This window comes from Juglans microcarpa x Juglans regia, chromosome 1S, assembly GCF_004785595.1.
Source record: "Juglans microcarpa x Juglans regia isolate MS1-56 chromosome 1S, Jm3101_v1.0, whole genome shotgun sequence".
Lineage (NCBI taxonomy): Eukaryota > Viridiplantae > Streptophyta > Magnoliopsida > Fagales > Juglandaceae > Juglans > Juglans microcarpa x Juglans regia.
In genome coordinates, this window is record NC_054595.1 from 14,806,900 (window position 1) to 14,829,324 (window position 22,425).

A 22,425-nucleotide genomic window follows, 5' to 3' on the forward strand; every position below is an offset into this window, starting at 1 on the left:
ATTACTTTTCAGTGCCACAACAAGGCAGCACCATTTTGGCAAACAGTTGTAGGTTTTGCTAGGGGGCTTCTTCCTGGCAGGTGCATCAAATCCATAAAGTGCTTGCCGTCTGAAACACATCCAGTCCCAACATTTATGGGTCAAACCATCTAAGCCTTTCATGTTGATCTGCTTTCAGTAGATAAGTCAGACTTTGCAATAACAAAGAAGGGCATAAAAATATATAGTTAAACAAATAAGAAACATACATCAAACCTTCTTTCCCAATGTGGGGTCCATCATGAAACACATGGCTTCTCTAAGTGCCTTACTATTGTTAATATAATGATCACAGTCAACGTTTAGAACAACAAATTATTTGCACTCATCCCCTTTGCATTGATTCAACCAAAACTTCATTGCTATCATTTTATATCGTGGATCAAGCACAAAAGCAACATATATCATCAAGTTGAACCTATCTGTGCTACCCCAATATTTTTCATACTTACTTTTCATATTTATGCCCATGGTGCTAGTGATAATATCATGACTATTGCACATATCATTTAATGTATGTTCAATTGTGCAGAGTTCTTGGAAGTATACATTAGCTGTCACATACAAAGAACCAGAAATGTTCATTGTAACATCATAAAATACTTTCAGCAACTCTACAAAAATATGTGTTTTTTTTCCAATCATCAACAGTGGGGTTCACCAATTCACTATCCACACACATATAATAGTGTTCAAAGGCTTGTTTGTGGTTTTTAGCGGTACTCAACATCAAATATGTGGAGTTCCATCTAGTAGGAACATCTAAGCAAATCATCCTCCCACTAATATTTTCTTTTACCGCACAAGCCTTGAACTTGGCAAACCTCGACGGTGAAGACTTCAGATATCTAACGGCATCTCTAATTCTTGTTACAAACTCATAAATATCTCTCAAACCGTCCATAACAATCAAATTCAATATATGGGCAGTACACCGCATGTGAAGAAACTCACCACCCAATATGGTACAATCACTATCATTTATTCTCCTCCTCATGTAATTAGCAACAACATCATTAGAGGAGGCGTTATCAACTGTGATAGTCAAGATCTTATTAATCTCCCAATCATGCAACCCCAAGTCTAACACCCTCCCAATAGTTTTGTTCCTATGGTTGGGAATTTGGCAAAACTTTATTATTTTTTTGTGCAATTTTCAGTTGCAATCAATAAAATGTGCAGTAATGCACATGTAGTTCATATTTTGCACCGATGTCTAGGTATCGGCGGTTAGAGAGATTCTTTGACCATCCAACAATTTTTTTAGCTGTATCTTCTTTTCGTTATACAGCTTAATACAATCTCTTTTTAAAGTGATTCGGGATGGCAAAGTAAATCGAGACTCTAAATCAGCCACGTACTCAACAAACCCTTGGTTCTCCACAAGCCTAAAAGGCAATTCACACCTAATAAAAAACTTAGCGGTTGACACCTTAAGTTTTTCTGCATCATACTTCACTAAACTTTGTGGGCTATACATTATTCCCTCTGTATCCCTCTTAACATCAGATGACTGACTTTTTCCAACTCCTTTAAATCTAAAAGGGGGGAACTTTTACATGTATTCTGGAGGTGGTGTATCATAGATGAAGTGTCATTCTTGTAGTGGCAACTATATAGCTTAGCGCAAAAATTGCACTGAGCTTTTGGGTTATTATGGTCAATAGGTTGCACTTAGTAAAGTGTTCCCAAACCACCGATTGGTTACTAGGTGTTTTTTATTATTGCTTGGATAAAGGTGGAATGAAATGGGTAGGTTGTTGTGTATATGTGGATGAAAGGGTCGGAATACTCTCATGCTCCTCTATATCCACTGGAATAGATGAGGAGTCACCACCAACCCCTTGGGTTGTACCGACAATACAACTTACAGAATCTTCTCCCATCTGTTATTGAGTAATAAAAATCATCAAACACAATATAATAAATAATCAAATACTAATAATCAAATATAATAAAATATAACACAGAGAGAGAGATAGAATTATATATTATATAATTCTTATTTATTACAAAGCTAAAATTCTTATTTACAATATTATATATGGAATTAGGTAAATGGTTGTTTATTATTTTACAAGCTGGTCACAAAGAGAAAAAAGAAACACAAAGCATTTGGCAAATCATAATCATGTGTGTAATTTGGATCTTTCAACTAATTATTTTGATCAAAAGATTCAGCTTACAATTGCAATCTTAATCCATTACTCTTAATGGGATATGCTGCTTATCAATTAATTATCATAAGTTAATATATAATTAGCAAATACTGCCTAAAATGATCATCATGATCTTCTTCATATATAGTCATAATTATGTTTGCTACTAATCCCATAAACAAATACCAGAACCTTCGATTTGAAACCAGAAAGGAGGCTAGCTAGTTCTTTCCCTTCAACTTGGATGACCAAATACAGCTAGCAATAATACAAATATATGAGTCTCGAATTTGAAAGGAGATATTGGAATTAGTAAAATTGTGCAGAACTTGGTTTCGGTGATCAGAACATTTTTTCATTCATCCATTTTTAAGCTAGGAATTAGGATATTCATCATGTGATACTGATCAGTTAGAACAAGCAAACCCAACAAATAAAACCAGGTTGGGTATTCCCCTAACAATTAAAACCATTATCAACACCCATTAACTCCGATTAAGCAGAGGCTTAGAGCCCATAAGCCACGAAAATCAACACCCATAACTCCGATTATCAACAAATACAGAATCCATAAAAACCCAAACCATTATCAACTAAGTCATTACCCCATCCATTCCTCACACACATAATCATAGTTACAGGAAGAGAGAGAGAGAGTACCCAAACAAGTGAACAATGCCCTAGAGGGAAAGGCCGACGGAGACAGGGATGCAGAGACCGAGATGCGGCGATCGAGATGCGGTGAGGATGAGCGGCAGATGGTTATGGGGTCACGGCTCACGGGGTCATGGTGATGGAGGCAAGGGTTAGGGTTTCTGTGTTTTCGCAGCACAACGAGATAGCGAGAGAGAGAGTGAGAGAGACACAGGGGGGGAAGAATATAACCGGTATACAAACGGCTACGTTTTGATACCGGTTTTTATTAAAAAAAGATAAAGATCCGGGTACTGGGTTTTAAACCCGGTACCCGGGTTTCAAACCCGTACCCGGATCGGGTTGGTCCGGGTTTCCAAACCCGGGTTCCGGCCCGGGTTTCATCCGGGCCGAAATCCGGAACCAGAACCTGATTTTCTGGGTTCTGGACCGGGCTGAACAGTCCTAATTATATATATAAATATATATAAATTAAATTCTAAAATAATAGTCTATATATGAATAAATTATATATATATAAATTATAAATAGTATAGTCTGAATTGAGAGTCAAAAAATAAGCTTGTAGTTTAAAAAAATGAAAAAAAAATTGAAGGCCGAAATATCAGCCGGTACCAGCTGAAATATAGGCCAGTACAGACCGAAATTGAGGTCAAAACGACTGGTACTGGCCGGTACAAAACATATAGAGTACCTGTACCGACCAGTGTGGAAAATTTTGACCGTACCAGCCAGTATAATACAAAATTCAAAACATTGGTCTGAACGTCCTTCCAACCAAGCCAAAACAAAACATTGGTCTGAACGTCCTTCCAGCCAAGCCAAAACAAAACATCTCCTGCTTCTTACTTCTCATGCCCAAAAAGAAGTTAAAATCAATTCAAACTCCTCTAATTCAGAAGTTATCAACTAGTTGAAAAGTCCTACTTCACTCTATCCACCTACCAACTCTTTTTTACAGTATCTCTATATTTCAAAAATGGTGTATATTACACCTACCAACCGGTCCCCTCAAATCTTGTCATATTTAAAAAGTCTCCCAACATTAAAGAATCTTACTTCTTAAAATGTATTCTCAGATGAAAATCCTGCTTAATTAAAAAGTGCTACCCGATATAATTGAGAATTATTCCTGCAATATTTTAGATTTAAAATTTTATAAAATCATGCTCAAATATATCTCAGTGTGAATAAATATTAAATTAAATAATATAAATTATATCTCATTATTTCTATTCAAATTTTAGCATTTTATTTCAATAATAGAGTATTTAGAGTACTCTCAACAGATTAGCTATAGCTAAAGTATATTTTTTATGAATGTAAGATAAATTTAACTTTTGGTTATTCCATTCACATAAGTCTCCACATTAGAATAACCATTTTTTTCATTATATGACAATAAAATAATATGAGATGAATTTGACTTTGACTATTCACATCAAATCTCTACATTGGATTATTCATTTATTCATTATATAGTAATGAGTAATTAATAATTTCAAAAATTTTTTAATTTTTTTAATTATGAATTTATTTTATTTTATCATATTTTACTATTCATAATATTATATATTAATTAGTAATCATAGTCTAATTATATTTTTCAATTGTCATTTAAAAGGGAGAGATAAATAATTGATATAAAATGTATTTGATGTATAAATAGTTACTTTCAAATTTAAAAATTATTTTGGAAGTGACTGTAGCTAAATTCTAATTATTTGGAATTTAGCTAATCTATTGTAATGCCATTTTATATTCTAATAGCTAAATCCTCAATGGATTTAGCTTTTAGCTAATCCATTGAGGATGCTCTTAAAGTGCACTTTCGAGCACTCATCAGGTTGCCAAACCCTCGGCACTTTCAACTTAGTAGCCTCATTTCTCTCGGCGGAGGCTGTTAAGTGGGGCTAATTAATAGCCTCTGCCGATACATTGACATTAGTTGCCATGACCTTTTTTTACCTCTTGCATCTTGATTGTTCACTAAGGCAAATAAAATGTTTTCTTCCTCAGTTTTTATTTTTCTGGTAGCATGAGGATTAATAGGCACCATATCTACATTAACTTGTCCCCTTGCCCTTCTCTTCCACTTATTGACACTTGCCTTAGATGCTTGTTGTAATTTATTATTGTTCAACTGATCTTCTACAAAATATGGCCTGACTTCATTCTGTTTCTCTGTCAGAGCTGCTATTATATCTGAAGTAGATTCCTTGTGGGTATTATGTTGTGTTTCCAGTGTCAACAAAGGTATGTCTTATGAGCTGTTTAGCTTTCTGTCATAGCCACTATCGTGCATAGCTGAATCTTGTAACACCTTCCTCATCCCCTTTCCTACTGCTTTTTCAATCTCTTTTGTTTCTTTTATCTTCACTTCCCCAAACTTTGCTGCCCTTCTGACCCATACCTGGTTAAACTTGATATCAGTTTTCCAGAACTACTTCCATAATTAGAATTAGTTCCTAAACTGGTTGAACTAGGGCTTGGAATTGCTGCTCTTAGCCATGATCCAAACTGAGTGGCACTTGTATATCCAGATAAATCAGACTTGTTATATTTGTCAACACAATCATTCAAACCATGCATGATAACCCCACAATTAAAACAGAACCTAGGTAACCTTACATATTTAAATTGCACAAACCTTCTCTGACCTAGTAATTCCACTTCTTTCCCTCTTGCTAATGGTTTCATCAAGTCTATTTCAATTAAAACCCTTAACCATTTTCCCCAGCAATCTTCATTGTAATCTGCATCCACCTGAAGAACTGTGCCTAAAGTAGATCCAATTCTATTTCCTACATCTTTGTTCATGCATCCTAAAGGTAGATTATGTAATTGGACCCACAAACGCGTTTGAGTAAATTGGAGTTCAATAGGAGGGGTGAAGCCGTCAAACCTCTTCAAGCAGATTAAATTCATATCAAACATCCAAGGTTGTCCCTCCTATATCCTGCTTAGTTCAACTTCTGATTGGAATTCAAAGATATAAAGGTTCTCTCCCACTTCAATAATTTTAATATCATCACAAAATTTCCAGACCTTGGACATGGTGTTTTTAAAAGCCTCATGGCTTTTTTTTTTTATCTGCTCTTAGTTTACCTACCAGATATAGTTTGCCTCTTTCCATAGTGAGTTCGATATCTTTCCCAGTAATCACAACTTCATCTTTTTCTTCCTCTGTTAATGATAATTTGTTTCCTACTTCTACTAAAGCATCTGTCATCTTCCTTTCATTCTTGCCAACCTTGTTCTTGTTTTAGTTCTAACTCAACAGCTAATAATTGCCATCCACCGCTTGCCCTTAACAAACAAGCCTTCCACGAAAGTGAAGGATACTTTTCTACCTCGCTAGAGACATGCGGCGATATCATTTCATTTGCTAATTTTCCGCAGGGCAATGTTTATTCACATCCAAGATAAAGTAGTATGACTTAAACCCACTTTCACTTCCCTAAATACAAGCGTGTTAATTGATCAAGTAACTTCCGTGAGAGAGTAGTAAACATTGTCCAGCAGTTGATTGGATTTTTGGAGCTAGTGGATGAAAAGGGTCATGCAGAAAAGTAGAATCGAAGAAATCATCTTGAGCAATTACAACCAATTACACGTTTAGTTGGTGCATACAAACCATATCACCAATTTAATAAATATCAATTTTATACATCAGTAGGTAAACATGCATATCACCAATTAATTGGTGCATGCATGTCATGTTGCGACTCCCAGCGGGAAATTCATAAAACTAGCGGAAAAAATTGGTCCTTTGTCTTTTTAGTAGGAGACACTGTCTCGGAGATAGGGTAGACACCACACACTTCTTTTCCACTGCCATGTTAGAGCACTCCTAATAGATTTTTTATTTTATTATTTAAAATACATCATTAAAATTTATTTTTTCTATTTTATATATTAATTTTTACAATATGTCATCCATCAGTTTATCTATTTTTTTCTATATCATTTAAATATTCTTTTTAAATATTTCATTTCTATCAATAAATTTACAATATCCATATATTTTTTTATATTTGTAATTTATTTTTATATACAATGTAAAATAATTCAGTCCTATACACGTAAAACAAAAATATATAAGCCAAATAAAAATAAAAAAATCAAATCAAATATGAAAAAATTGGTTGAAAAATAATTTCAAGATATTTTTTAGAAGAAAATGAAATATATGTGTTTTAAATGATGAACAATGAAAAGAATTTGCTTATATGATAAAAATTAAAGTAAATAAAAATGAGAAAGTGAATGAAATATCAACAATAAAAAAAATTTTACAGAATAAACAGTATCCATTACATATAGTGGGATAATGTAGTTAAATGTATTTTATAATTTATTTTATATAATCCGATAAAACTTCTTTTTGGAACAATTCTTCAAATTATTTATATTTTTTATATAATACAATAGCCATTGAGTGCTCTTACAAACCCTTCACAAAATCGTCACCACAAACGTCATCCAATCGGTCCGGACTCCGAACCCAATCTTCTACTTAACGTGTTAAGGATTTAGCAATATTCTTGGCTGAAAAATTCCAAAGACAACACTTTCTGAATCAGTACTACTTCAGGCTTCAGCACGTACGCTAGCTTCTCCATTACCAATCATGGTGAATCACCACTTCCTCCTCGTAACTTTCCCCGCGCAAGGCCATATCAATCCTGCCCTCCAATTCGCCAAGCGCCTCATTCGCTTGGGCGCGCATGTCACCTTCGCCACCACCGTCGCCGCCCACCGTCGCATGAACAAAAGCCCTACTCCTGACGGCTTGTCTTTCGCCACCTTCTCTGACGGCTTCGACGATGGTGGTTTCAAGCCTGGCGACCTCGACTTCGTGGACTACATTTCTGAGCTCAAGCGACGTGGCTCCCAAACTCTCACTGATCTTGTCGTGTCCAGCGCAAACAACGGCCAAACCTTTACGTGCTTGGTGTATTCTATTCTCCTCCCCTGGGCGTGCGACGTGGCCCGTGAACTTCACCTCCCGTCGGCGCTTCTTTGGATTCAACCTGCCACCGTTTTGGACATATATTACTACTACTTCAACGGCTATGGAGATGTCATCAGGAACATCCCCGATCCTTCATTTTCGATAGAATTACCGGGACTACCATCGCTCACTAGTCGTGACCTTCCCTCTTTTATGGCTGATTTAAACACGCACACTTTTGCACTTCCACTATTTCAAGAGCATTTTGAAGAACTCGGAAAAGAAAGCAACCCCAGAATACTAGTCAATACCTTTGATGCATTAGAACCCGAGGCGTTGCGAGCGATCGAGAGGTTTAGTTTTACTGGGATTGGACCGCTAATTCCATCTGCTTTTTTGGACGGAAAAGATCCATCCGACACGGCTTTTGGCGGAGATCTTTTCCCAGGCTCGAAGGATTACGTAGAATGGCTGAACTCTAAGCCCGGTTCATCGGTTATTTATGTGTCGTTTGGAAGCGTATCGTTGTTAGCAAAAAACCAGATGGAGGAAATCGCACGTGGATTGTTGGATTACGGCTGTCCCTTCTTGTGGGTCATAAGAGCTAATGAAAATGGAGAAGAGAAGGAAGAAGATAGATTGAGTTGCAGGGAGGAATTGGAACAAAAGGGGAAGTTTGTGCAATGGTGTTCTCAAGTGGAAGTTCTGTCACATCCTTCAGTGGCATGCTTTGTGACACATTGCGGGTGGAATTCGACTTTGGAGAGTTTGGTTTCTGGGGTGCCATTGGTGGCGTTTCCCCAATGGACAGATCAGGGGACAAACGCAAAGCTGGTTCAAGACGTGTGGAAAATAGGCCTGAGGGTGACAACAAATAAGGATGGGATTGTTGAAGGTGATGAGATCAAGAGGTGCTTGGAATTGGTTCTTGGAAATGGAGAGAGAGGGGAAGAAATGAGAAGGAATGCTAAGAAATGGAAGGATTTGGCAAGGGAGGCTGCCATGGAAGGTGGTACTTCGTACAACAATCTTAAAGCTTTTGTGGATGAGATTGGGGAAGGACCGGAAGGTTGTTAAAAATGGTACTTATATACCTTTGATTTGCTCTAGTCGTGGACTTCCATTTGTATTTTGTTTTCAAACACACAACTTCATGATTACTCAAATAGCAATATCAGCAATTAATACATGAAAATTAGGATGGCATACAAGCTGCGCTAGTACATCCTCCATAAAAACAACATCACTCGGTTGTAAAGCCCCCAGCTTTGCCAAATTATGAGCCATATATGCACCTGATTTGCTTGTCTTCTAACATGGGAAACTTTCCATTCCTGCAAAGAGTTTAGCAAGACGTCTCTAACATCTGATCATATGACTTGTCCATATATAGCTATTATAATCACACTACGTACTTCTCGCTCTTGATAGCATGCATCCTCAACAATTTGCTTTGCATGATCTTCTTCTAATTCCACTTTAGTGAAACCCAAATTCAAGCAAAAATACATTATTACAAAATCACCCTAAGCTTTATTACAACATTTTGCTGCCGAACTGCTTGAAAATCCTGTAACAATGTCTTAGCTTGTGCAACTAAGTGAAATGGATGTAGAAAGGATTTTCTGAAAAGAAATGAATTTCTTCGAAACCAGATATTCAGAGTGAAAAGTATCATCAGTTCCTTTTCTTTACCAGTTAGCCTCGGCATAAGTTACATGCAAATACCTTGAAAGCTGAGATCCTTCAAATTATATTTTTTAATAGCTCTGCAGCAACTACCCCACGTATCCTTGGCAAATGGACACTCCAACAAAATATGCTTTGTAGTTTCTTTAGTCAGTGTACACACTGGACATGTTCAAACTACCAAAACTTTCCATTTACATAGATTAAAACTTGTAGGTAACAGATTGTTGCATGCCTTCCACATGAAAGTTTTAACACCATTTGGTACATTTTCAGACCAAATTAATTGCCAGAGATCTTCACTCACTACAACACAATTTGTCTTTTGTGACAGAAGAAACCATCACCAAAAATTGCCAAAACGTCACTAAAAATATTTGGTGACCGTCACCACGACTGTCACCTAATGTGCGTCACAGAAAATAATTGGTGACGGTTTACTGTTTTAGTGACGGTTGAAGGTGTTCCGTTTGGTTGAACGTTCGAACGTTACTTTTTTTGTGACGGTTGAGAACTGTCACAGAAAGTAACGTTCGGACGTCAAATTGAACGTTTGAACGTCAACCCGACCGATTGACATTCGAATGAGAGAATTTGACGTTTGTTGATTATAGTTCAAACGTATCATATTTACGTCCGAACGTTTATGCGTCCGAACGTTCATTATAAAAAACGTTCGAAATTCCTTTCGAACGTTAACGGACAAATGTTCAAACGTAACGGGTTTAACGTTTGGACGTTATTTCAAATGTAAACGAAGGAGCGTTCGAATGCAAGTGGTATGTTTGGGGCTTTATTCGAACGTTAATCGTTTAATCGTTCGAACGTTTTGTTCTTTTGAGTGTGAGTACGTTCAAACATAGAGGCCTACGTTCGAATGTTACTATCCAATTTTATGTATTCACGTTTGAACGTTGGTTTGAATGTGAACCAACGTTCGAACGTTTTTAATTTACATTCGAACGTACAGATCAGAAATACTAATTTCATAAAATTTAAAAACACATCAATTGTATCATATTACATACCATCAATTAACAAGTAACAATGTCTCATAAAATTTTAAAATTAGATATTAAAACTAGGCGCCAATACTAATAAAATTTATTTCTTCTTTTTCCCTCACCTATCGCGATTCTATTTCAACGACATAACACGCTCCATTTGCACCATCATCTCTCGTTGCACTTGCTCTTGGACTTCACTGCGTATTCTTTCCTCCTGGTCTCTCTGTTGGTCCTACAAACGTGTCTCTAAATGAGACTATCATTCTAAGAGAGACTCTAACTCTTGCTGTCTCGGCCTTATATACTCATTTTGACGCCGTGCAGCTTCTAAATCTTTGGTAAGATTATTAATTTGTGAAGTCGATGAGGTTGAGGAGGATGAACATCTATGCTTAATAGATCGTCCCAAACCTCTTGCCATACTAGACTGGGGCCCGAGCACTTACGTGAATATGTCTATGTCAATAAGAGAGGATTCCCCAGAAGCCGACTGCATCTCCATCAATTTTTCCTGCAATTTTAAAGGTAATGATCATTAATAAGTAACGTATTAAAAGAAATAGAAATAAGAAATAAATTATTCACATGTTACGTCATTTATTTAACAAAATTAACACTGCTTAAATAATTATCTGCAGCGACAGGATCCATCCACTCACTATGCTCATTAGTGTGAGCAGCAGCATAGACATGAATGAGAGAAAAGTTTTCAAGATCATCATGTTCCTAACAAAGCGACATATGAAATTTTAAAAAGATAATGTTAGTACTTAAATAAAAGAATATCAGAAAATAAATGAATTCTATAATTTTTTAATTATCATTTTTTCAGCAAGACGGTGGAATGACCTTGAACTAGCACGATGGTGGACAGTCAGAGCGGATCTATTCTATGCATTTGTAGAACTCAAGTGCTACAAAATATATTAAGAATATTAATTGTAATATATATATACATATAATATATAGAACGAATATGAATGTAAATAATTAAAAGATATAAATGTAAAATACCTGATAATCTGGAGATGCGAAAAGATCACATCACTTTCTCTAATCATCTAACTTCATCTGTTGGAAAGGAGACTGCACAGCCTCTTCGAACGTCTCAAACTTCTTGAAGTGGTCATGACATCGTCCCTTGTGACGTCAGAATAGTGTAGCCATCAACTCATTCACGGTTCTCAAATCCTCGCTAGGGCCAAAGTCGAGGTCGAATTCATCCTAACAAGTGAATCAGATAAAAAATATGATATACTAATCTAGGTTTAAAAAATGTACTCTCAAAGTAAACTCACCTACACACGACTTCGAATGTGCTCCTTAATCTCATTCGGAACATCTCGCCATGAGCGCAGATAAAATGGAGTATAAGCTCGAACTACTGTGCCAATATAGGAGGAAAGCGTTGTTGCACTATCATCCACTCCTTCAGTGGAATTATCAGGAATGGTGATCTTGAGTTTTCCATACCTTCTACTTTTCTCAAGAGAGATGCCACGTGTATAGCCACGACCGCAACGTGCAGATGCATCAACTACATGATAATAGATAGTATAATTATAGTTATATAGTTATTGAGACAAAAATATTAACTATATAATTAATTATCAACGACAATATTTTCTTACTGGTAGGTGTTGACTGACTACTATTCTCTTGCATATTAACTTGATCTTCAGGAGTGGATTCCTCAAGTGGGGAGTCCTCAATGAGTTCGGGACTTGGACTTGGCGGATGCATATTTCTTCGTTGTCGTTTTGGCGGCATTCTTGAAAATAATTAATAATATCAAAGAAAATTAATTAGAAGAAATTATGAAAATTCAAGATATTTTATAGTCACCTATATGAATAAAATATTTAGTACTTTTATTCTTCTTCTTCAGATGTATTTTTCATGCTTGTTTCAGAATCTCTCTCAATAACATCTTCATCATCATCATGCATCTCTTCTTCATCCTCCTTATCCACCTCCTGGCCGGATTCTAATTCGTCTTCATCTTGTGACACTTTTTCTTCTTCTTCTTCCTCCTCACTTACTTGAATTGAATGATCATTTAATACGGATGGGTCGAGATGGACGGGTGAGACATCATCTCTACACAAGGGGAGCAACTCGAGTGCACCAAGGTCAACAAACAAGTTAATACCCTCTCCATCTTCCTAGTATGCTTCCACAATCGGAGTGTCATCTTCATCTCCACTATTCTCATACTCTGTACTCGTTCCTGCTTCATATATATTTCGAGAGACAAATTTTTGTACGACTTGCCAAGTTATCTTTCCACTATCTACATCAGCACTTTTTATTGGATCAATCAAGTAATAGACTTGCGTAGCTTGACAAGCCAATACGAATGGATCATCTTCGTACCATTTAGATGCAATATTGACACTCGTAAAGTGATTATCCCTATGTATCGAAACTCGACCACTGCCTAGATCCCACTAATCACATTTAAAGACATATGTTACAGACCCACTCAAATATTTCAATCCGATAATATCACGTATGATACCATAATAGTCAATATGATCTGTTCCATGACTCCCCTCGACCAACACACCAGAGTTTTGAGTCTTTCTATTATGTTCACAGTTCAGAGTATGGAATCTATAACCTCGAACCGTGCATGCAGTGTATCGAAGTGCTCTATTTGAGGGACCACGAGCCAGTGCATATAATTCAGAAGAAATTGATCTGGGATCACGAGTACGTTGTTCCAAAATCTAACAATGGAAATATTATATATTTATTAAAAGTTACCCAGAGTTAAAGGTTTCAAAATATAACATATATATAATTTTAGTTCATACTCGTTCTTCAAACTATCCAGGAAATTCTTCCTCGTGTCTTGCCTCTATATTTTCTATGTCTTCCATCCTAAGTTTGTCCATGTGCTCACTGTTATAGATAAATGCAAAAGATGTATATTTTGAGCACAATAATTATAGTTAAACTTGAAAAAAACTAGAATTATTTGAACTATAGAACGACATACCTGATATAATCATCAATCTCCCGGCAATTATTTAGCATATACCATCGAACTTTACTCAACTCTCCATTGATTAAATCGTAATCCGTTTGTGCATCCAAGGGTCGTACATTCTGAGAAAACACTGATAGCTCACGAGGAGGTAGAATAGCAAGATCAGCATTTCGCTCTTGATAATTAAATCGTGTCTCAACACCACGAAGATATAGAGAGCAAAATGTTAACCATTCATCGTGTATATAAGCCTCTGCTATTGAACCCTCAGCTCTGGCTTTATTCCCGACAGTGCGCTTCAGTCGACCCAAATATCTTTCAACTGGATATATCCAACGAAACTGCACGGGTCCACCCAACAGTACCTCTCGCGGTAAATGTATTGTTAAATGAACCATGACATCAAAAAATGATGGTGAAAAGATCTGCTCGAATTTACATAGTATAGTAGCAATATCTTCTTCCAATTTCTGCAACAGATATGGCGACACATACATTAGATGTCAGCTTCCCACGAATTCCCACAGGCAATAACTTTTGTAAAAATACGTGACAGTTATGACTTTTCAATCCACTGATTTTCCAGTCATCAGGACTCACGCATCTACCAATATTTGAAGCATAACCATTTGGCAACTTCACACCTTACAACCATTTGCAGAAGCCCATCCTCTCCTCCCTCGTCATCATAAAACATGCATGCGGCATGACCACCCTATTACCTTCCACCCGCAAATGTAGATTATATTTAATTTCCATTCTCTCAAGATCTTTCCTCGTCTTGATCGTGTCCTTCATCTTTTTGTTAATGCTCATCAATGTACCCAGTATATTATCACAAATATTCTTCTCTATATGCATTACATCCAAACTATGTCGCAACATGCAGGACGACCAATAAGGAAAATAAAAAAAAAAAAAATACTACGCTTTATCCAATTCAATTCTACTGTGCCTCATTTTCTCTTGTTCTTTCCCCGACTTTTGCCAAAATTGTTCGCTCTAACATGTACCAATTGTTCCACTATCTCTTCCTTAGACAACTATTTTGGTGCAATTCTATCCTCTATTCTCCTATCAAACTTAGCACATTCTATTCTTCATGCATGATTTGCTGGTAGATAACGTCGATGACCCATGAAACCCAACTTCTGAGAATATTTTAACCACTCACTAGCAGTTTCTTTATTACACGTCAGACACGCTAACTTCCATTTCGTACTCCAGCCAGGAAGATTTCCATATGTCGGAAAGTCATTTATGGTCCAAATTACCGCAGCATGTATCTGAAAAGATGTCAACGTGGATGCATCATAAGTTCTAACGCCTGTTTCCCATAACTCTTTTAACTCTTCAATCAACGGCTGCATGAATACGTCAATGTCATTCCCAGGTGATCTCGGGCCGGGAATAAGTAAAGTTAACAAAAACTTGGGCACCTTCGTGCACCTTCATGGTGGAAGATTGTACGGAATCAACACTACGGGCCAAGTGTTATAACTTGTACTCATATTCCCAAAAGGGTTGAACCCATTGGTTGTGAGTCACAGGCGCACATTCCGAGCTTCTATCCCAAACTCTGGATATTGATTATCAAAAGACTGCCACGCAAGTGACTCAGCTGGGTGCCTCATATATGCGTCATATCGTGAGCTGTTTTCTTACACATATATAGTCTTTGCAACCTAGGTATCAAGGGAAAATACCGCAATACCTTAACCAGCACGTTTTTCTTACCCTTCCACCTCGACTCTCTGCATACAGGACATGTTTGTTTCTCCTCGTTCTCCTTCCAGAACAAAACACAATCATTCCTGCATGCATGTATGGACTTGTACTCAAATCCTAATCTCTTTCTCAACTGTTTCGCTTCATAAAAGTTTTTGGGCAATGCAGACCCTTCGGGAAGCACCTTGTTAAATAAGTCCAATACCATATTTATTGCTTTCGTCGACATCCCGCATAATGACTTAATGTTAAGCAACCGCACAATAAACGACATTTTGGAATATTTTGTACAGCATGGATAAAGCTCACGCTTTGCATCTTCCCACATTGAAGCGAAATTATCACAATCAGTCCCTCCACCACTTGAGGCATTATCGTCAACCTCATCCATAAACATCCCCGCTCCAATGTCACCCAATATCTCCTCCATCTCATCCTACTCATAATCATCATCTATGTGCCGCAAATAATTGTGATGATCGACCAACACATCTGCTAACTGTTCATACGGCTCACCATGCAGTACCCATCGGGTATACCCCAGATCCATACCATTCACAAATATATGACTTTCTACTTCATCCAACCCTATCGCACACAAATTTTTACACCCTCGACATGGACACTTAATGTAACCACAACTATCAGCAGAGACCTATGCAAAATCAATGAAGGTTCTTACTCCACGCGCATAGGGTACGTAATCATTTCCAAGTCTATCGCCCAGACGCATCCAATTTTTGTCCATTTCTAAAAACACCTATCTATTAATAACATGTACATAGAAAATTCACATGCATGTCATGCTCCAATACGAAGTTGCTTTTTTGATAAGATAGTTAGTCCTATCCCATTCGAGATTATATTATCCATATTGCACAAATCTCGTTACTCTACTACTTTCCACGTTAGTAGAAATTTTGGCAGCACCTCCCCATAGTTCTCTAAGTATACATGTTCAAATAGAGAGATTGTGACCCTACGAACAGTATACTAGAAGAACAGTAGAAGAAGACACCAAAACTTCATATTAAACGTGGAAAGTAAGAGTAACAAAAACGTGCAATACAGATAATATAATCTCAAAATGTCCATACTGGACAATTCAGGAATTAGTAGACACAAATGTACACTAATTCCCAAACGGGTCTAAGGTTATTTATGCAATGTCACAGGCATCTATCAAAAAACATTACAAACAATATCTTCATGTTCTGTGTCTAGATTGTCAAACAAATAGTATTGCATGTTATATTGTTAAACTAGAGAGAGATGGAAGAATATATTCACAAGTTTCGTATCATGAGTAGATACGAGGGAGAATGATCGTGAAGAAATGTTTATATTTTAATCTAATTGATTAACTGTCATAGACTCTCCAGTCCTAACAATTGTTATTATAATTGTTATATATAATTTTAAAGGTTATTATATAATTTTAATTATTATCATTCCTAAATTATCATTTTAATTGTTATACTTAATTGTTATGAGTTATTTATTTATATAGATAATAAGTATATAATTTTTATATAAGCATTTATTTGATCCTTATTTACTTACTCTCTAGTTTATTTTAAATAAATATATTTATTTATTCCAACTCCACTTATTTGGTAGGTTCAAGACTTTTTTATTGAAGAGTATTTGACTTTCTTTCTTTATATATATATATATATATATTTAATAATATAATGGTTTGGAACCTCACAATGGTAAGGATATTTAATGGACGGTTTATTAATAATAGTTATTATATGTATATTATACTTTATATATAGTTAAGTTATATACTTTTTAATTGTTATTTTTTTTAAAATTAAGTTTTATACTCATCTTATTCCTAAAGTATCATTAATTGTTATACTTAATTGAGTGAGTTATTTATATTTAATAAGTAATTATTAATTATAGTTATTGTATGTATATATTATACTTTATATATAGTTAAGTTATAGTAATTTTTTATTTTTTAAAATTAAGTTTTATACTATAGTTATAATTTGAATAATAATGATTATTCTAACTAATCATATTCTAACTAAATGGTAAGAATAGTAATATATTCCTAAACTTGAGTAAGCAATAAATATGTATTAACAAAACCTAAAGACAATATATTTCTAGCTATATAAACATATTCAAACAAAATTCACAAACAATAATCACAATATTTCAAATCCATATCACAACATATTCACAATATTCTCACAACAATATTTATACACATTAATTCACCAATGAATACCATGCATAAACTCACAAACTATTCACAAATTATACAAACAATAATCACAATATTTATGCAATGTCACACTATATCTATCAAATTCACACTACAAACAATATAACCATGTTGTTTGAATTAACAATATCACTTTCTAGTAGTGTTATATTGTTAAACTAGAGAGAGATGAAAGATTATGTGAAACAGTTTCGTATCAGTACACAACGAGAGAGAATGATCTTGAATAAATGTCTAAATTTTAGTCTAATAACTTAACTGTCACAAACTATCTGACCTTGACAACTCTCAAGACCAGAGAGACTTTGAGAATCAAGCAATTTGACCGACATTTCTTCAAGATCATTCTTCCACGGGATGTACAAGATACAAAACTTGTTCACATATTCTTTCATCTCTCTCTAATTTAACAATATAATATAATACGAATGTGACATTGTTAATTTATAAAAGAAATAAAAATTAATAGTTATGGAATCAAAAGTTCAGATTTCTCAACAGCCAACAAAGTTTTTTATAGTGATTTTAGATTAGTTAGGGCTATCCTATACGAAATAATTTAATTGTTATATAATTGTTATTATAATTGTTATACTTAATTTGAAAAGTTATTATATAATTTTAATTATTATCATTCCTAAAGTATCATTTTAATTGCTACACTTAATTTCAAAGGTTATTATATTATTTTAATTATTATCATTCTTAAAGTTAAGTTATATACTTTTTTTCTTTTCTGTTTTTAAATTAAGTTGTATAGTATAGTTATAATTTTAATAATAATCATATTCTGGATAACTTAGTATGAATATATTATATATACTTATTAATTATTAAATATTAAGTCTCATATTAAATGTATATTAAATTCCCAATCTTTTCATAAATCTAAGCATATAAACATATTCAATAGAAATTCACAAACAATAATCACAATATTTCAAATCCATATCACAACAACAACATCAATATTCCCACAACAATATTTCTACACATATTAATTCATAAATGAATATCATAAACTCACAAACTATACAAACAATAATCATAATATTTCAAGAGTACGCATAAAATGACAACATGTATAAACATGTCCCTCAACTTGAGAAAGATAACTAGCACTCACAAATTCTTCAAAGCCAAAAAATATTATATCAAAATTTTCACATAATTCCTAAACTTAAACACAATATATTTCTACCCATGTAAACATATTCAAACAAAATTCACAAACAAAAATCACAATATTTCAAATCCATATCACAACATATTCACAATATTCCCACAACAATATTTCTACACATTAATTCATCAATAATACTATAAACTCACAAAGTATACACAAACTATACAAACAATAATCACAATATTTCAAGAGTAAGCATAAAATGTATAAACATATTATTAAAGTTTAGAAATATACCTAACACTCACAATATAGTCTTACAAATCAAAAGCTTCCAACTTACCAAAATAACCAATCATTCAAAAAAATACAACACTAATTTATTAGAAATATATATAACAAAAACACAAGACAAATATAATAAAATTTAAGAAAATACAAAAAAAAATAAAAAATTTTCCTTACCAAAACTCAACTCAACTCTCACTCTAACACTCTCTCACTCTAACCCACGTGATCCCTCTCTCACTCAACCCTCCCTCACTCTAACCCTTTCTCTCTCTAACCTTGATCTCTCTCTCTCGTCTGTCTCTCTCTTGCGCGCACGGAAGAAGCAGCAAAAATGAGGCTGCTGCCTCCCATGCGTGTATTAATTAAAAGTGAAAATATTTAGACGAAACGTTCGAACGTTTAAGTTATACTTTCGAACATTATATTATCCCGCCCAATTTTTAGATGACGTTCGAACGTTAAAAAACACGGATAAATTTTCTAGAAAAAACATTCGGACGTTTTCTATACACATTTGAACGTATCTTACTATAACAATACCAAAAATCTAGCGGGAAATTTCTCGCACTTTTATTTTCTTGTTCGAACGACTGGAATTTTAGTGTTCGAACGTTTGTAAATTCACGATGATTTTCATCCACTAACCTTCGAACGTAAAAATTTATTGTCTTAACGTTTATATCATTACAGAGGTACCTAAATAGAGCGGGAAATTTTCTGCACTTTTATTTTCATGTTCGAACGTTAATAAATTTGGCGTTCGAACGTTTATAAATTTTCAGTTATTTTTATCGACGAACGTTCGAACGTAACATTTTAACATCCGAACGTTCAAATCTCACTTGGAAGAATAGTATATATACTATGATATATACTATATAAAATATATATATATATATACTATGATAGCATAATACTTTAAATGAAAACATAATATGATAGTATATATATAGTATAGTATATATCTATAATACTATATATATAATACACTATATATGTATAATGCACTATATATATACTATATAGTAATGATTTTCTGGAATCACATCCGAGGGTCATAATTTGTATGACTTTCAACTTCATCCAAATATATAACTTTCAATTAACACCTATATCGATAAACACCTATATCGATGTCTGAAGATACGTACGGCCCACTTCATAGCCACAAACGCAACAGCTGAAAGTACGCAACTACAACGTGATCACCGAGCTAGCTAGCTAGTCAGTCATCTATATATTTATTACTTGTAACACAATCATGAAGGATGTTTGAACATTACTTTGAAAACAAAAGGGATCGATCCTCCCACTAAAACTGTCTTGCTATTTACTGATTCAATGGCCAGTCCCTTTTTTATCTCCCTCTATATGAAAAAAGTATTATACTTTATATATAGTTAAGTTATATAAATTTTTTTTCTTTTTTTTAAGATTAAGTTTTATACTATACATATAATTTGAATAATAATCATATTCTAACTAAATTAGTATGAATATATTATATATACTTACTCTATGTCAAATATTAAAACAAGAATATAATACAAGTATATTGCTTAAATTAAGATCCTAAACTTATAATTTTCCTGTTAAACATATTCAATAAAAATTCAAAAACAACAATCACAATATTTCAAATCCATATCACAACAACAATAATATTCCCACAACAATATTTCTACACATATTAATTCATCAATGAACACCATAAACTCGCAAACTATTCACAAACAATAATCACAATTATTTCAATAGTAAGCATAAATCACAACAACATGTTTAAACATATTGCTAAACTTGAAGAAACATAACTAGCACTTACAAATTCAAAAAACCAATTAATCTAATTGTCATTCATTATAATATATAATATAATATTAGATATATACTATACTATATATATAGTATAGTATATATATAATATACTATAGAATACATTATATATATATATATTAATACACAGTATATATAGATACTATAATATACTATATATATATATTATAATATAATATAATATATAGTATGCTATATATTATAGTATACATTATAATATATAACATATATTAATAATATAATATATTATAGTCAATATTTTAGAGAATAAATCGAAAAATGTTCGAACGTACTAAGAATTACGTTCGAATGTAATGTGTATATAAGCCCAAAATAGAAAGGCGAAATGTCATTTTCACTGTTACTAACTTTGTTCTCGTTTGCACGCTGCCACTCCTCCGTCACCGCCGCCGTCAAACTCCTCTATAACGGTCACTAAAAGGTAGGCATTCATCTTTTAATCAAATAACATGTATTTTATTTGAGATTTGAGTTTGGTTTTGATTAAAATGGGTCAAGTGGTGGCCGAATGTTTAACTCAATTTTCCGGCCACCACGGCTTGCCATTGGCCAAATAGTCATTGTAGAAAAGTTTCTTGAAGTGTATACTTCATTTCTACGGTGACATTTCGGCATTTAGAATCTTGTAGATTGATTTTGGAGATTTCAAAAATGGCTGAGTCGACTCAGCCATTCTGTGTCGTAACGTTTGAACGTTTCACCAAGACGTTCGAACATACGACATTTCAATTACATAGTCGTTAAGGCTTCTACGTTCGAACATGTATTGTTTTACATTCGGACGTTAGTTTTTCGTAAAATTTACATTCGGACTTTACTTATAACGTCCAAACGTTCTATTTTTTAAATTCATTTATGTCTCAACGTTCGAACGTTCATCCTTTACGTTCGCACGTAAAATTCATACATTCAAACGTATAACATAAACGTCTGAACGTACGTTGGTTAAATTTATTTACTGCTTACGTTCAAACGTGTATGTTATACGTTCGCACGTATGTATTTTACGTATATGTTATACGTCGCATATAACGTAAAAGGATGCACGTCTGAACGTAAATTTATTAATATTGTTTACGTGCGAACGTAAAGGATACATGTTCGAACGTTTTATCTGAACGTTCAAAATTTCTTTTGCTATGTTCGAACGTTAATGCAGAGCAGCTTAAAATTAACACAAAAAATGCATCAATGTAAATAATTTTTTTTTCCTTTTCTATTTTCAGGATATGGCTCATCCTCTGCATACTAGGAAACGAGGGAGGGAAGGAGCCACTCAGGACACTGCTCATATCGGGGCTCGTACTGTTATGGTAGAGCGAGAGGTCCTGATTAATGAGTTCGATGAACTCATATAGGAGCAGATGAATCTGAGAGATGTTTTCATCAGTAGATACTAGGAAAATATCTGCACATTGAGGGGGAAGGTATACCCCTCAATGGTTCAGGAGTTCTATATGGGGATATGTGCCATGCCTCAGGACACATCCTCTCACACCGTAACTGTATGCGGTGTTTCCATTAAGATTTCACCAGATGTCATCGTCGAGCACCTCGGGATTCGTCGAAGAGTTGAGACATCTGCACACACTACATCCCGTGAGGGTGTAGCCACTTCTGCATCATCTACTGGCCGCCCATTTGAGCCAGCATCAGCCAGAGATGCAGACCGATCAGA

The 22,425-nt window shown here is 34.4% G+C and overlaps 1 protein-coding gene and 1 long non-coding RNA gene across 2 annotated transcripts; one reads left to right on the forward strand and one right to left on the reverse strand.

The window, feature by feature from the left end:
• Nucleotides 1-2,215: 2,215 nt before the first annotated feature.
• Nucleotides 2,216-19,879, reverse strand: LOC121246958. The gene is made up of 3 exons (XR_005937198.1): nucleotides 19,865-19,879; nucleotides 3,798-3,800; nucleotides 2,216-2,456 (listed from the first exon to the last, which is right to left on the reverse strand). It is a non-coding gene; the product is annotated as an uncharacterized LOC121246958 (long non-coding RNA).
• LOC121246957 (phloretin 4'-O-glucosyltransferase-like) lies at nucleotides 7,392-9,124 on the forward strand. Its single transcript, XM_041145284.1, has one exon. It carries the CDS (start codon nucleotides 7,486-7,488, stop codon nucleotides 8,884-8,886), a length of 1,401 nt encoding a protein of 466 aa, XP_041001218.1. The 5' UTR covers nucleotides 7,392-7,485; the 3' UTR covers nucleotides 8,887-9,124.
• Nucleotides 19,880-22,425: the final 2,546 nt, after the last annotated feature.

Coding starts and splice junctions, on each gene's coding strand:
- LOC121246957 (XM_041145284.1), top strand. CDS start 7,486: ATGGTGAATCACCACTTCCTCCTCGTAACTTTCCCCGCGCAAGGCCAT.